The 17323-nt window shown below is 43.0% G+C and overlaps 1 protein-coding gene across 2 annotated transcripts in view; it reads right to left on the bottom strand.

The window, feature by feature from the left end:
• Window positions 1-17323, bottom strand: part of LOC126236371 (protein Gawky) — a 274769-nt gene that overhangs the window by 47656 nt on the left and 209790 nt on the right. For both annotated transcript variants that reach the window (XM_049945615.1, XM_049945616.1), the window contains one exon: window positions 2750-2942. In XM_049945615.1, the coding sequence (XP_049801572.1) occupies window positions 2750-2942 (193 nt within the window). The remainder of the gene's footprint in view (window positions 1-2749; window positions 2943-17323) is intronic.

Genomic DNA, 17323 nt, shown 5'->3' with positions numbered 1-17323 from the left:
ATGTTCAATGAAGAATGTGATCAAGTGCATGATGAGAACGAAGTGTACGCCTCTCTGTGGTTACTGATGAGCTGGTTCACACAATTGAAGAGAAGATTAAGCACAACCATTAAGTTTACACTTAGTGACCTTGCTAGGGAAGTTCCACAAATCTCACGATCACTAATTCATGAAACTGTAACTGCAAAACTGACATTTCGAAAACTTTGCTCACATTAGGTACCCAAAATTCTTACTGAACAACACAAAAAACAATGGATGGGCAGTGCACTTCAGTTTTTACACGCTACAATGAAGAAGGCGATGGTTTCGGATAGTCACGGGGGATCGTACGACACCGCTGGAGGTGAGGGGGCAATCAATGGAACGGTGGTGCACTTCATCCCCAACAAAGGTTAAGCCTAAGCAAATCTGGACACCTCGATAAGTCACATGCACCGTTTTTTGGGACAGAAAAGGCATTTTGCTGACTGATTTCTTACCACGAGGGCAAACAATCAATGCACGTGGTTACTGCGAGACCATTACGAAACTGCGCCGCACAATACAGAACAAGTATTACTGTCAAAAGGTGGTGTTTTTTTCCACAATAATGCCTGACCTCACATGGCAAATGTGACCAAACACCTCTTATGGGAATTTCATTGGGACGCGTTTGATCATCCTCTGTACAGCCAGGACCTCGTTCCTAGCAACTTTCATCTCTTCTTGCACCTACAATCTGTCCTTGGTGGTCATCAGATGGTTGAATACACAGGCGGCAACCTTCTATGAAGAAGGCATACAACAACTTGTGCCATGCTATGACAAGTGCCTACAAAATTTTTGAAGCTATGTAGAAAAGTAGTTTAGCAGTTGCAGATTTTTGTACAATAAATATTTTTACTGTATCTGTACACGTTTGTTTTATATAACCAAACGGAACTTACTCTGTGGACATACCTCGTATTTATGTAAGCATTTTTCGTTTGTGTTTCACAAACAAAGAATGCGAGTGAGAGTTTGGGTGTATGTGGTTTCTTATAGCCCCAAAAAGATGGCTGTAGCACAAGAGATGCAGAACAACATATATGCAAACACCACACAAAATATGTAAATATTTGCACTTCACAACGAGAATAAATTTTTGAAATGCGTTGTTCTAAGCATGAAAAAATACTTAACTAGTGCAGTGTTCCATTATTTAAATAATGAATGACAGTCACAGGCTTTTAAAAAGCATCGATTATGATGTATGAATTTAAGCCTGACATTTCTACTTCCCAGGCAGTTACCAGTTCCACTTACATCCGTGGCTAAACATACTACAAAATTCAGACAGCCTGTTTTTTAGGTGATAGACAAGTCCCTGAGGAGAGTTTTGACGCATATTATGTGCATAAAGCTTACATAAAGTGTGAAAATGCAAGGGGATACTATACATAACTTTTACCGCTTAGAATGTTATTTTCACATTTTACATTTTCCTGAATTTTACACCATTTTTTGAAGCCCCTTGAGAAGTGTAAAAGCAGGATTTCACTGTATTTATATTGGCTGTGCATTGGTGTCGAAAATTTATTTTTCCTTTTTTGGATGGTAATCATAATACAAACATTTAGGACCTAAATTATTATTGTACTGTGGACAAAATAACACAGATGAAAATTCAAATGAAAGAGGGGATTATGGATAAAATGAAAATCAAACAAAATTAGGAATTGTTAACACACAAAAATAATAGACATCACATGAACAAACGTTCTAAGTAAGAAAAAAATTATACGAAGAAAAATGAGAGCAAATGGAAAATCAATACAATGATTAAAATGACGTGACAAATGAACAGAAATAAAAAAATTACTTTTTCATCAATTAATTGATTAATAAAAATGACCAAAGTTATTTTAAAATAGATTTTAACATAAAAAATTCAAAGCACCTGAACAGATTTGAACCCGCAACCTTCTGCACATGAGGCTTGTACCTTAACCCTTACTTACACAAACAGTGTGTTGATCCTTACTTTTTAAAGCACTAGAGCATCACTCAAAATTCTGGACTGTTTTTCTGTGTTGATTACTCGCATACAAAGGCCCGCCAAGGCGAATGGCTGCAGGGTGTGATACCAGTGCCCTTAACCTACGTCACCATATAAATGGTTTCAAAAAATTATCCCACTGCTGAGGATCTCTCATCAAAAGAAAGTTGCGATTCATTGGTGTGATATTGGAAAATTATCGTCTATCTGTATAGGAGTCTGTTTACAAAACACTTGTAAAAACATTTTGAGAATGTTTAGGCCTACTGAGCAGTAGGAGGAGGAAGTGGAGCAGTACCCACGTTTAACAAACATAGGAGTTCAGAGAAATGCTTCAGGATGCAAAATAAGTGAAGAAAAATTATTTCAGAACTGTAAGAAAAATTTTCAACAAATATCTATGAACGATAAGGTGGTTTCTACATATTTTTCCCACAAGAATCAACTGTATAAATAACAGCTTGCAGAGAGAGATGTAATCAATCACTTGTGCAGTCTTTATATCCGCTAATGGAACATGCAGTCTCTATATCCACTAATGGAACAAAGTGCTCAGCAAAAAGAACAAAACCCTTAGCATGGAAAAACTGCAAATTATACACAAAGATTTGAGTGTAGCAAGTATGGGAAGGTAAGTAAAACTGAAGAAAATGTTTAAGCTTAACCATCCTGCTCTTCCTATGTACAAAGGAAATAAATAAAGGAAACAAAATGATTTATGATTCTTGCCTTCCATGGCTTTCCTGGTTCAAATTCTGGTACAAGGTCTGTGAATGCAGCTGCTGCACTGGTAGTAACTGCTGGCCATGGGTCTTTACTGTCACCTCCGGGCTGAATGCTGCCATCCCCACCACTGCCTGCTCCAGACACATCAGGCCAACCTGTATCTGATCCAGCCCGTGCAGTTACAGTTGACCAAGTCCTGTAAGTATAATCACATGCCAAAACCATTATGCAATTTTGTAATACAAACTACAAAAGTGACAAAAATATAAATGAAGAGCAGTAACTGTACCAGATATTCGAACTCCTAAAATTTCCCAAGTGAGGTGTATATTTACTATTAGCAGTAAGCTGTATCTCAATAAACTTTTTGCAGAAACTGAAACGACAAATGTACATTACATAAATCGACACTATGCTGTTCAGGTAATGAGCAATGCTAAAAGAAAGGCAATGATCTATACCCACACATATTATAAAAATGAATGCACATGGATAACTGTGCCTGTGTGTGTGTGTGTGTGTGTGTGTGTGTGTGTGTGTGTGTCCAGTCTCCTCCCAAACCACTGAAGCGATTTTAACAATATTTAGTACATCCATCCTTTACCGTCGAGCAATAATCGCTGTGTGGCTAAGAACCACCTACCTAACATTGTTCAGTAAAAATGACATCAAACACCGAGGTGTGTGAAAAACTGCCACACTGTGCATGACATTTAAATTCTATCACTTCTTTACAACTAACTCCATTCTCAATAGACTTTGCACATAGTATCCACATATGCCTCGGAATGTACCTACAACATTTTATCATGGTACCACACACAGTCCAGAAGAGACATCATAAATTTGTGATGCATGAAAAACTGTTGCATCACACCAGACATTTAAATTTACTGCTCCCTACTACTAATTCTTTCACAACATATTTCACAAACGCTACCCACATATGTTGCTGAATGTACCTACCCAAGTACACCATTGCACGGCACATAATTCAAGAGATATGATGCCATAAACACTGAGATGTGTGAAAAACTGCCGCATTATGCATGAAGTTTCAATACATTTACACTCCTGGAAATTGAAATAAGAACACCGTGAATTCATTGTCCCAGGAAGGGGAAACTTTATTGACACATTCCTGGGGTCAGATACATCACATGATCACACTGACAGAACCACAGGCACATAGACACAGGCAACAGAGCATGCACAATGTCGGCACTAGTACAGTGTATATCCACCTTTCGCAGCAATGCAGGCTGCTATTCTCCCATGGAGACGATCGTAGAGATGCTGGATGTAGTCCTGTGGAACGGCTTGCCATGCCATTTCCACCTGGCGCCTCAGTTGGACCAGCGTTCGTGCTGGACTTGTAGACCGCGTGAGACGACGCTTCATCCAGTCCCAAACATGCTCAATGGGGGACAGATCCGGAGATCTTGCTGGCCAGGGTAGTTGACTTACACCTTCTAGAGCACGTTGGGTGGCACGGGATACATGCGGACGTGCATTGTCCTGTTGGAACAGCAAGTTCCCTTGCCGGTCTAGGAATGGTAGAACGATGGGTTCGATGACGGTTTGGATGTACCGTGCACTATTCAGTGTCCCCTCGACGATCACCAGTGGTGTACGGCCAGTGTAGGAGATCGCTCCCCACACCATGATGCCGGGTGTTGGCCCTGTGTGCCTCGGTCGTATGCAGTCCTGATTGTGGCGCTCACCTGCACGGCGCCAAACACGCATACGACCATCATTGGCACCAAGGCAGAAGCGACTCTCATCGCTGAAGACGACACGTCTCCATTCGTCCCTCCATTCACGCCTGTCGCGACACCACTGGAGGCGGGCTGCACGATGTTGGGGCGTGAGCGGAAGACGGCCTAACGGTGTGCGGGACCGTAGCCCAGCTTCATGGAGACGGTTGCGAATGGTCCTCGCCGATACCCCAGGAGCAACAGTGTCCCTAATTTGCTGGGAAGTGGCGGTGCGGTCCCCTACGGCACTGCGTAGTATCCTACGGTCTTGGCGTGCATCCGTGCGTCGCTGCGGTCCGGTCCCAGGTCGACGGGCACGTGCACCTTCCGCCGACCACTGGCGACAACATCGATGTACTGTGGAGACCTCACGCCCCACGTGTTGAGCAATTCGGCGGTACGTCCACCCGGCCTCCCGCATGCCCACTATACGCCCTCGCTCAAAGTCCGTCAACTGCACATACGGTTCACGTCCACGCTGTCGCGGCATTCTACCAGTGTTAAAGACTGCGATGGAGCTCCGTATGCCACGGCAAACTGGCTGACACTGACGGCGGCGGTGCACAAATGCTGCGCAGCTAGCGCCATTCGACGGCCAACACCGCGGGTCCTGGTGTGTCCGCTGTGCCGTGCGTGTGATCATTGCTTGTACAGCCCTCTCGCAGTGCCCGGAGCAAGTATGGTGGGTCTGACACACCGGTGTCAATGTGTTCTTTTTTCCATTTCCAGGAGTGTATTCATTAGCACTACGACACTTCTACAGTTGAGTCAATTTAAGATAATCCCTGACACCTGACAATGCTTTTGACACCTTTCAACTGTGGAGCATAAATGGATGTAGGCGGAAACATTAGCAGTCTATAGAGCTATGAAGAGGCATTGTTGCAAACACGTTTACAAAATCGCGTGGACACGTGAAGCAGCTGCGCCCAGCATACAGAGACTTTACAGGATCATGTTTCTTAACACAGATACTATACTTACACACTTGCACATTACACATATATCTGTGACAATTGTTTCATAATTTGAAAGGTATTTCCATGGATACATGGAAACAATGTTTATTTTGATACTTCACAACAAACACAGTTCATTTTATTTTTGTTATAATTTCTAACAGAAAATTGGCAAAATAAATATCTAGAGAATGACGGGTTTGTCAGAGAGAGAGAGAGGGAGAGGGGGAGAGGGGGAGAGGGAGAGAGAGAGAGAGAGAGAGAGAGAGAGAGAGAGAGAGAGAGTGTTTGCTTGCTTGTGTGTGAGTGTGTGTCTCCGTTTTACTCAAGAAGGCTGTGGACAAATGCTATATGTAAGTGTCTTTTAATTATGTCTGTCTGCAACTTGACGTGTCTTCTTTATGGTAAATATCTAACTGTCTTTTCCTACTTTTTTTCATCTATTTTAATCTAGGATAACTTGGTAATTATGTGAACAGCTTTATGACATGTCGGTTGGCTGCAAATGAGGAAGAAGTCATCACCAGAAAGTCATTCTCTTATATGAAACAAGCTGCCAAAACATGATCCAAATTTGTCACATGATTTGTGAGCTGCTTTGATAGCAAAGTGTGATAAATCTGCTGTACATTGAGCACAGGTTCAGTAATTACACTGTTGTATCTAAGAAGTTGAACGGAATCATGGAGTTACAACAATTGAGTATTCTTAACTCATGGTCAACAGTAAAGCAAACTTTGTGTTTTATTGGTGTCTGTTGCAAAATGGAAAAAACTAAGCTTTACAAAAGCACAGTTAATGACTGCACCAATCTACTCATCAAGGTGTAATTTGGCATGGCTTCATGTCCCCTCATACATACATACATCCTGTAAAAATTTCATCAAAACTGGAGAGGGCTGAGTGGGGACCTAATTTAAATTTAGGCCACTTGGCATGGAATGACACTGTATACATGTCCTGCCATTTTCTTGCGAAATGGTCTGAGGTGAATACATGATATGAATTATGCAGCTCCTTCTGTCCCTAATAAATTTGTTAACTCATGGAATTTGATATTTGATGGCCTGCTGCAATATGACTGTGTAATGACAATGTTTGAAGATATGAAAGCTTTTTATTTTTTATGAAGAAACAAAAGCTACATTTGTGGATATTTTGTCTATAAATGTAGATCATGTGGTTACAGCCAGATTCTGGCCATCTAACATCTAATGTCAAATCAGTTTTTGCTTCCTGGTAGATCAAAACTGTGTGTCCAGACCGTGACTCGAACTCAGGACCTTTGCCTTTTGCAGGCAAGCAAGTGCTCTACCAACTGAGCTACCCAAGCACAACTCGCAACCTGTCCTCACAGCTTTACTTCTGCCAGTACCAGGTGATCAAGCGGTGGAGGAGGAGGAGGAGGAGGAGGAGGAGGAGGAGGAGGAGGAGGAGGGGGGGGGGGGGGGGGAAGAAACCTTGTCACCAGAAAAAAGGACAAAACAAGCATTACCAGGGGCCATATACAGTGACAGACCTGGATGTGAATGTTACCCTCACAATCATAAAACTATTGGAAACTGTTTAAATCATTTACTTAATTTTCTTTCTTATCAGTTGAGTTAGTTTCACTTAAAGTGCTAATACTTATTACAAAATACTCTGTTCAGAGTGATGACATTCTCGAGAATAACATCTTAAATGTGTTTGTAAATTAAACTTTTTTTTCTTTGCTGTAATCTTTTATTAAATCAAGAATGGTAATGATTACTCTGATGGAAGGAGGAAGATTAGGATTTAACAATGTCATTAAATGCAGAGAACAAACTTACAAGCCTGGACCAGAATGGGGAGGAGGGGTCAATTTTGTCATTAATGCAATCCCAGCATTTGCATTAACTGGTTTGGTAAGACAGGCAGGTCTTTGAGCACGTCTTGTAAAACAATCAAGTGGTACCTCACACAGTTCGTATGAAAACTGAACAAGAGGTGAGAATTATTGCTAAAGACACAGATTACTAGGAAAATGCCTTCTCTCCCATAAGACGATGCTATCCACAAACCAATGGATTTGCGCGTTACACCCATTCCCCCCCCCCCCCCCACCCCCCAACTATGTAACAGTGGTGGTGGTGGAGGAGGAGGTGGTGGTGGTGGTGGTGGTGGTGGTTGTGGTGGTGGTTGCTGTTACCATTATCGAGGTCTTCAGTCTGAAGATGGGTTTGATGCTGCTCTCTATGCTAGCCTAGTCCGTGCAAGTCTTTTCACCTTGGAATAAAAATAGTGCTAATAACTCTCACTCTCCTCTCTCTCTCTCTCTAACTGTTCCCACTAGATGCATCAGGGCATATCCTATCACCTTATTCCTTCTTTCAGACAAGTTGTGTCTGCTCCACAATTTTATAGGTGTGTCTTTATTAATTACTCAATCTAACCACCTACTCTTCAGCATTCTTCTGTAGCACAATATTTCAAAACTTCTTAGAACTTCCTTTGCCACTACGCTTTTTGTCCACATTTCCACTTGTTGCCTGTCAATGGACCTTCGAATTTACCCTGGGTTGCAGGATCCTTATAGGGCTTCATTCGAAGGACGTGGACCATATCTCTGATCTTTCGTCATCTTGTGTCGGGGTCAAAATTTTCAACTTCATAAGTAACATCAGACAACTGTTTTACAACCTTATAAGGTCCAATGTACTGCCTGAGGAGCTTCTCAGAGAGACCAACCTTCCGAACAGGAGTGAAGATCCAGACGAGGTCCCCCGGCCGATAGACAAGAGGGCTGTGGCTCGCGTCATACCTTCTACAATCGTTTTCTTGAGCCTGCAGCGTGCGGAGTTGAGCTAACTGCCGAGATTCCTCAGCTCTGGTTAACACTTGGCTGATGTAGTTATCGTCCACGTCATCAGGATGTAACGGAAACACTGTACATTGTCGTAGTTGCCTCACACCCTTGCACCAGGAGAAATGGCGTAAATCATGTGGTGTCTTGTTTTGGCGCTGTTGTAGGCAAACATAATGAAAGGTAGCACCTCATCCCAGTTGCTCTGCTAAACATTGACGAACATTGATAGCATGTCAGCCAATGTCTTATTAAGATGTTCAGTAAGCCCGTTATTTTGCAGATGGTAGGCAGTCGTCACGTGATGAGTAATGTTGCACCAAGGTTTATCTCTGTCACAAGATTTGATTGAAAAACTTTCCCTCAATAGGTAATTAATGACCTTGGGGAACCTTGTTTTGCTACAATGTCTTCCATGATGAATTTGGCTACCTCAAATGCTTCGGCTGTTTTCACGGCTTTTGTAATGGCATAGTTGTCAGATAATCAGTGCAAACAATAATCATCTGTTGCCACTAGCAGACGTTTGAAATAGTCCAAGGCGGTCAATCCCAACACGCTGGAAAGGCATTTCGGCTGGTGGAATTGGTATGAGTCGGTCAGGTGGTTTCTGAGGAACTGCCTTTCTCCTCTGGCACTCTCGACAGTGCGACATAGTGACGGACACTCCTAAATAAACCTGGCCAGAAAAATCTCTTGCGGATCCTATTGTATGTGTTAATAAATCGTAAATGTCTGCCCTCAGGTGTGTCATGGAAATTCTGTAGAACATCCAAGTGCATGTGTTTAGGAATCACTGGTAGCCACCTCTTTCCAAACAGATCAAAGTTTTTCTTGCAAAGTAATCCATTAACTACCTTAAATTGTCCTTTCACACCCTCTGACCGATTTTAGGCAAGCATAATTTGAGATATCGTGGTGTCCTCCGCCTGCTCAGCAGAGAGATCCTGGAGTGCAGCAAGGCAGCCGCTATATTCATCAAAGTCTTGATGGTTTTGCACAGGGTTTCTTGAGAGACAGTTGGCATCTTGGTGTTTTCTTTCACTTTTGTACACTATGGTATTGTCATACTCTTGGAGATGTAGTGCTCAGCTGGCGAGTCGTCCTGTTGGAGCCTTAAGACCTTCTGTAACAACTGTGAATGGCCTTCCATTGAGATACTGTTGAAATTTGCACATGGCCCAGATCACAGCAAGACATTCTCTTCTGTAGTTGCGAAGTTTCTCTCGACTTTTGTAAGTGTCCTAGAAGCATAGGCTATAACCTTCTCCCTTCCACTCAAAATTTGCACCAGAACAGCACCGATCCCATACCCAATGGCATCTGTGTGAAGTTCTGTAGGTGCTCTCTCATCATACAGACCAATTACAGGGTCAGTCATCGGAGCTTTTCGCAGCACATTGAAAGAAACTTGTTACCCATCCCAGATATGTTTAGCATCGGCTTTTAACAACTCTTGGTGTGGCCTGGCTTTAAAGCCATTGATAAATCAAAAGTAATCAGAATATAATCCGAGGAAGCCTCATGTCTCTCTAATACGTTTAGGAATAGGAAATTCAGTTTAGATCTCACTTTTTCTGGGCCTGGCCGCACACCTTCGTTTGACACAATGTGTCCAAGAATATTGATTTCTTTTGCTCAAAAGAGACACTATCTTGGATTAAGTTTCAGTCCACCTTGTTGGAGACACTTAAGAGCGGCCCTCAGTCTTGTTACGTGTTCATCAGATGTCTCTGAGAACACTATAATGTCATAAATAACAGACACATCATCCACTCTAGGTGAATTAGAAGATTATCCATCATCCGTTCTAAACTTGCTGGTGCATTACACAAGACAGACGGCATTACCTTAAACTCACACAGGCCCTAAGGGGTGATGAATGCAGTTTTCTCACGATCAGCCTCATCTTCTTCGATTTGCCAGTATCCCGAGTCCATGTCAATGGTTGAGAAAAACTTAGCCCCCTTCAGACAATCTATTGTATCGTCAATTCGTGGAAGGGGGTAAATGTCCTTTTTAGTTATCTTATGAAGCTTCCTGTAATCAACACGAAAGCGCCAACTGCCATCCTTATTCCTGACGAGAACCACTGGTGACGACCATGGGCTCTATGAAGGCTGAATGATGTCATTCTTCATCATTTTCTCTAACTCATCGCGAATTATTCGATGTTTCATTGCTGACAGATGGTACGCTCTCTGGTTTATTGGTTGATGGTCTCCAGTGCTTCACCATCGATTTGTCTAATTTGCTCTTCATCTGTGGATAGAAGCATTCAGAGAACTCTTGAAGAATGGCAAGTAGCTTCTTCTGTTGTTCCTTAGTGAGATCTGGTGATGGTCGAGCTAGGTCTTGTCTCGTAGTGGTAGCGCCAATTTCGCCCGCAGACTCGGCATGGGAGGTCTCTATGATGCTCAGCTGTTCTGCAATTAACAGCTCAGCGTTTGCTATGCACATGCGTCTTGGCTGGATCTCCGGTTCTCGGCGACAGGTAACTATCCACAATTCACCGAAGCCGTTCTTACATGAGACGACAGGGGCTGGGATGACCAAATTATTCTTCAGTGGTATGCTTCTCTTACATTCCACTACAAGATCCATGGATTGATGCATGGCATGACACGTGACAGTTACCTTTCTAGTGCTGACTGCAGGAATGATCACTTCATCCAACACAGTCTCCACACACTTGGATGCGCATCTTCCTGTCCACAGTCTCTCATCTCGTCTAGCATAATCTTCAAGTGGCCACAATCTGTAACTGCCTGAGAAGCTTTCAAAAAGTCCCATCCGAGAATGATGTCATGACTACACTCTTTTACGACAATGTATTCTAAGGGCTGTTTATGGCCACTTATACCCACACGAATGATACCTTCCTGTAGGTTTTATATATTTACAACTAGCCACCTTCAGCAGGGATGTTTTGTTGTCGACGAATATGATTTGCTGCAACTGGCAACAGTACTTCTCCAAAATGACTGAATATGATGCCCCAGAGTACACAAGATCTTACGCTGGTCAGCCATCCATGAGGATATTGACCTAGTTTCCTATCATTTTTGTAGTGATACATGGCGAAGGATTTTTCTGTTCGGTGGCCTCACCTCCAAGGAAGGTCGCACCCTTTAATTTTCCATGTTGCAGTGCCAAGGTGATTGGTTGGAGCTTCTAAATGGGGATGGAGACCTTGATTGGCATGTTGGGGAGTGTCTTCTCCAGCGGCAAGCTTGCAGCAATGGTGACCTATGTCGTCCTGTACCCGATGTTCATCTTCATCGTGCCTGAGTTGGTGTCGTCTAAGATCTGTCTGCTGTGTTCAGGCGCAGGGGTCATCAAGTATCTGCCGCCTCTCTCAACAACAGCACACCACATGTCCCGGTCATCTGCAGTGGAAACATACTGGTTAGTTATCCTGGGTCCTCCAGATATCAGTCTTCCTTGGTGCCCAAACAGGTTCCTCATGTGGCATTGTAGGAATGTAACTTCACCTGGGTCTCGACTTTTTCAACGTTTTAAAGGGAAATGAAAGACAAGAGATTGGGTTCAATGTCTGTTCCATTTCCTCTCTTATGACCTCTTGTGGCATCTCAGTTTTTTTGCTCTCCATGCAATCCAAGTGCCTTCTGAACTTCCTCTCTCACTATCTGATGAACACTTGTGAAATCAGTTGTTTCCTCCATCACAGACATCGATTCAACATCTGGAAGCTGTTCAAACTTCTTGCATGTAAATCTTTTTTGATGCATTGTCTCAATATACTGGCACCATTTTATGAAGTCGTCTGCTGTCGAAACCTCCTTCAGGAGTACGGCTTGATACATGTCCTCAGCAACACCCTTCATGAAGATGTGCAACCTTATCTTCCTCCTTCACTCTAGGATCCACTGTTTTACACAGTTCCAAGACGTCTTTAATGTAGGATGCTGTAGTTTCTCCTGGATACTGTGCCCTGCACTTTAATTAATCTTCAGCCTTGCACTTCTGTCGTCGTGTGTAGCCGAAATACTGGCGCAGTTCTGCCTGGAATACTTTCCTGCTTGTGAACTTCTCCTCGTTCTTACACCATTGCTTGGCAGTGCCCTCCAAGCAGAAAAATACGTTAGCCAAACACATGATGTCATCCCATTTGCTAAATTTGGCTATACGCTCTTCTAACTTCGGCCACTTGTTTGGATCTTGGCCATCATCACCAGAAAACCCGGAAGGATGTCTCATGTGGTGGCACACAGTTGCCATCATCGTAACGCCGTCGTCTTCTTCTGTCTCCGATAGATTGCAATCTGCTGAATATTGCTGGAACTCAGTTGCTGTTAGTGTAACGTCATCTTCTTCTGTCCCCGATAGATTGCGATCTGTTGAATATGGATGGAACTCAGGTTTAGCCACGTAAACGGCGACTCTGTCATGGCCTGATGGGAGCCACTGTGTCGTCAATAATGTGCGCTATCACTAGTTCCAATACCCAGCATTTCCACCAAAATAATATCATGTAGAAAAAGGTGTAAGTAGATGAATGACAAACACTAACTTCACTCAACGAAGGGTTATTCAGCACTTGCAGATGCAACAGCGCAGAGCGAACTGCCTCCGTTCTGAACACATACGGTATGTATACAGTTAAGAGAACATTCCAGTACAATGATTCTTGACATTTGTGGATACTTCTAGAATGTACTCGAACTGAATATAGAAATTTAAATTTTACAGTTCAAGTGAGTTTTGAACCCACAACTCTCCATTTAACAGTCTAGTATCATAACCGCTACACCACAGTGACTGTCCTACTCAGCTTCTTCTACGGCAATAGTCTCTATATTTCAGGCATTATTACTTATTTTCCTGCCCACATAGCAAAACAAATCTAGTGTCTCATTTCCTAATTCAATCCCCTCAGCATCATCTGATTTAATTCAACTAGATTGAATTACCATTGTTTTACTCTTATTGATATTCATCTTGTATTCTTTTTGCAGACACTATACATTCCATTCCACTGTTCTTCCGTATACCTATCTGTATCCGACAATTACAATGGCATTGGCAAACCACACAGCTTCTATTTCTCCTCCCTGTACTTTCATTCTCTTCCAAAATTTCTTCGTTGTTTCCTACATGTTGTTGTTGTTGTTGTTGTGGTCTTCAGTCCTGAGACTGGTTTGATGCAGCTCTCCATGCTACTCTATCCTGTGCAATCTTCTTCATCTCCCAGTACCTACTGCAGCCCACATCCTTCTGAATCTGCTTAGTGTATTCATCTCTTGGTCTCCCTCTACGATTTTTACCCTCCACACTACCCTCCAATGCTAAATTTGTGATCCCTTGATGCCTCAAAACATGTCCTACCTACCGACCCCTTCTTCTAGTCAAGTTGTGCCACAAACTTCTCTTCTCCCCAATCCTATTCAATACCTCCTCATTAGTTACGTGATCTACCCACCTTATCTTCAGCATTCTTCTGTAGCACCACATTTCGAAAGCTTCCATTCTCTTCTTGTCCAAACTAGTTATCGTCCATGTTTCACTTCCATACATGGCTACACTCCATACAAATACTTTCAGAAACGACTTCCTGACACTTAAATCTATGCCCGATGTTAACAAATTTCTCTTCCTACATAGGTTGCTCAATGTACAGATGGAATAACATCACAGATAGTTACAAACCTGTTTCAGTCCCTTCTCTATCTCCCCCCCCCCCCCCCCCCAGCTATGAATTGGTTCTTGCTTCCTATATTTGATCCAGTCAGTTACGACTAGTCGTTCCCATCTTCTGTAGGTAGTCACTACATATTAACACAAAATCCTGTTTTCAAATGTTCATCCTTTACTTCACAAAGTAGGTCTAATGATATCAATGCAGACAAAAACCAACAATGTATAAAGGTTGGTACTTTTAATATGGTAGCTACTCATCTGCAGCTTACACAAAATACATTGATGTTTCAAACTTTTACTGTTCTTCAAAGCAGTCACCAGCGGTGTGTGTAACCGTGAAATGTAACGCATCACTTTATAAAGGCAGTAATGTATCTGTTACCAACAAATGATGATTGTCATTTGCACGTAGAAATTGCTCGAAGTATGTAATAAATGTTAATATGCAATTGTCAGCAAATTCATTTGTATGTGCATGAAATTGGAAGGCGGGACACGGAGTTTCTACGAGATGTGGTGGCTCTGACCACCATTCGTCACTTGCTGGGTCGGTGGTTGTTCCATAAAGATGCGCCCCTTCTTGGAAAGATTTAGTGCTCTAAAGAATGCTGATGCTTGTGACAACACTGCGAGGACAGCATAAGTTTCATTCTGCCCATATCCCATGAAGTGGAAAGTCTGTTCAGTTAATTTAACATATTTATGGACAGAAATGTATTAAAAGCTGTGTCTCCTGCTCTCTTATTCAGTTAAAAGTGTAATGTTTCATGAAGAAGCTACAAGTCTTATTTTGTGGATTTGAGAGAGAGCTACGAGTTACATTTTCAGCTTCGATTTCAGACTACGGAGATGAAGTCAATAAGAATAAGCATGGTACCTGAGCACAGTAAAGCAGGAAGGGACCTCAGGTGACCATACTAGCGGTCCTGTATCCTTTCAGCTCTCAATTTTAATCTAACTGCAATTAGCTGAGGCAGAACATAGGTAACACCTCAAGCTGTTGCCACCAATGTGGAGGTTGTAGGCTGTACTTAGCAGTAGCAGTTGTTTTGACTGTTGGTGTGGAGCGGTCTATTGCCCGATGAATCTCTCTTACCAGTTCTGAAGCAAATGCCACAAAGTGCTTCCCTCAATTTAGGAATTCAAATTTTAGTCACAAACCGTAAGTCCAGAGAGTGTGGTGGGTGGTTCAGAACTTCCCAGCTCCATTGACTAAACAAATTAGTCACAACACGTGTCACTTGCGGCCAAGTGCTGTCCCGCAAAATAATGGGCGGGTACTGCAGAATGTTACACCACTTCTTTCACTAAGCTGGTCGCAGACTATATTCCAAAAAGAAACAGCTTAGACACAGAACTGGAGAAACTTTCTGCAATAGACCAGCAAACTCTAACTATCAACACAACTGGCGCTGCTGAGGTTATTCTACCTTCTACATCGCTGGCAATGGGATATGCACAATGCTGATGACTGGTGTGTTTAAAAGTAATACCCCTGAATTTTTTATTTGTAAGTTCTCAAAGATTTTTAAATAAAACAAACATTATTAACATTCTACATCTTTATTCTTCATTTCTTCATATTTGTAGCCCTCTGTTGCCAGAGAACTCCGAACTATAGCATGTAATGTGGCAGTGTGGAAGGGAACTACACTACTGGCCATTAAAATTGCTACACCACGAAGATGACGTGCTACAGACGCGAAATTTAACCGACAGGAAGAAGATGCTGTGATACGCAAATGATTAGCTTTTCAGAGCATTCACAAAAGGTTGGCGACACCTACAACGTGCTGACACGAGGAAAGTTTCCAATCGATTTCTCATACACAAACAGCAGTTGACCGGCGTTGCCTGGTGAAACGTCGTCGTGATGCCTCGTGTAAGGAGGAGAAATGCGTACCATCACATTTTCGACTTTGATGAAGGTCGAATCGTAGCCTATCGTGATTGCGGTTTATCATATCGCGACATTGCTGCTCGCATTGGTCGAGATCCAATGACTGTTAGCAGAATATGGAATCGGCGGGTTCAGGAGGGTAATACGGAACGCTGTGCTGGATCCTAACGGCCTCGTATCACTAGCAGTCGAGATGACAGGCATCTTATACACATGGCTGTAACGGATCGTGCAGCCACGCCTCGATCCCCGAGTCAACAGATGGGGACATTTGCAAGACAACAACCATCTGCACGAACAGTTTGACGACGTTTGCAGCAGCATGGAGTATCAGCTTGGAGACCATGGCTGCGGTTACCCTTGACGCTGCATCACAGCCAGGAGCGCCTGCGATGGTGTACTCAACGACGAAACTGGGTGCACGAATGGCAAAACGTCATTTTTTCGGATGAATCCAGGTTCTGTTTACAGCATCATGATGATCGCATCAGTGTTTGGCGACATCGCGGTAAACGCACATTGGAAGCGTGTATTCGTCATCGCCATACTGGCGTATCTCCCGGCGTGATTGTATGGGGTGCCATTGGTTACACGTGTCCGTCACCTCTTGTTCGCATTGACGGCACTTTGAACAGTGGATGTTACATTTCAGATGTGTTACGACCCGTGGCTCTACCCTTCATTCGATCCCTGCGAAACCGTAGATTTCAGCAGGCTAATGCACGACCGCATGTTGCAGGTCCTGTACAGGCCTTTCTGGATACAGAAAATGTTCGACTGCTGCCCTGGCCAGCACATTCTCCAGATCTCTCACCAATTGAAAACATCTGGTCAATGGTGGCCAAGCAACAGGCTCGTCGCAATACACCAGTCACTACTCTTGATAAACTGTGGTCTTGTGTTGAAGCTGCATGGGCAGCTGTACCTGTACATGCCATCCACACTGTTTGACTCAATGCCTAGGCGTATCACAGCCATTATTACGGCCAGAGGTGGTTGTTCTGGGTACTGATTTCTCAGGATCTATGCACCCAAATTACGTGAAAATGTAATTGCATGTCAGTTCTAGTATATTTGTCCAATGAATACCCGTTTATCATCTGCATTTCTTCTTGGTGTAGCAACTTTAATGGCCAGTAGTGTATGTCGGTGCATGAGAAACAGCGTCATGTTACAGAGTTTCAAATTCGAAGAGTTCCTCCACACATTGAGCACCTCTCCTTCAGCATGACATGCCACACCAAAATGAGAGCTGTGACATCTGTAACGATCTGATGCCTTGTGTTCGCACTCATCGATCATCCACCATACAGTCCTGAGTTGGACCCACCTGATTTTCATATTTCCAAAACGTAAAGAATGCTTCGATATGATGAAGCAGTGCAAGCAGATGTGAGGTTGTGGCTCAATCAACAAAGTCAAACATTCTATAGTGACAGTAAGTAGACATGAAGAATAATGTCATTCTCTGAA

Source organism: Schistocerca nitens, chromosome 2, assembly GCF_023898315.1.
Source record: "Schistocerca nitens isolate TAMUIC-IGC-003100 chromosome 2, iqSchNite1.1, whole genome shotgun sequence".
Classification (NCBI taxonomy): domain Eukaryota; kingdom Metazoa; phylum Arthropoda; class Insecta; order Orthoptera; family Acrididae; genus Schistocerca; species Schistocerca nitens.
This window is presented reverse-complemented; position numbering and strand designations above follow the sequence as displayed.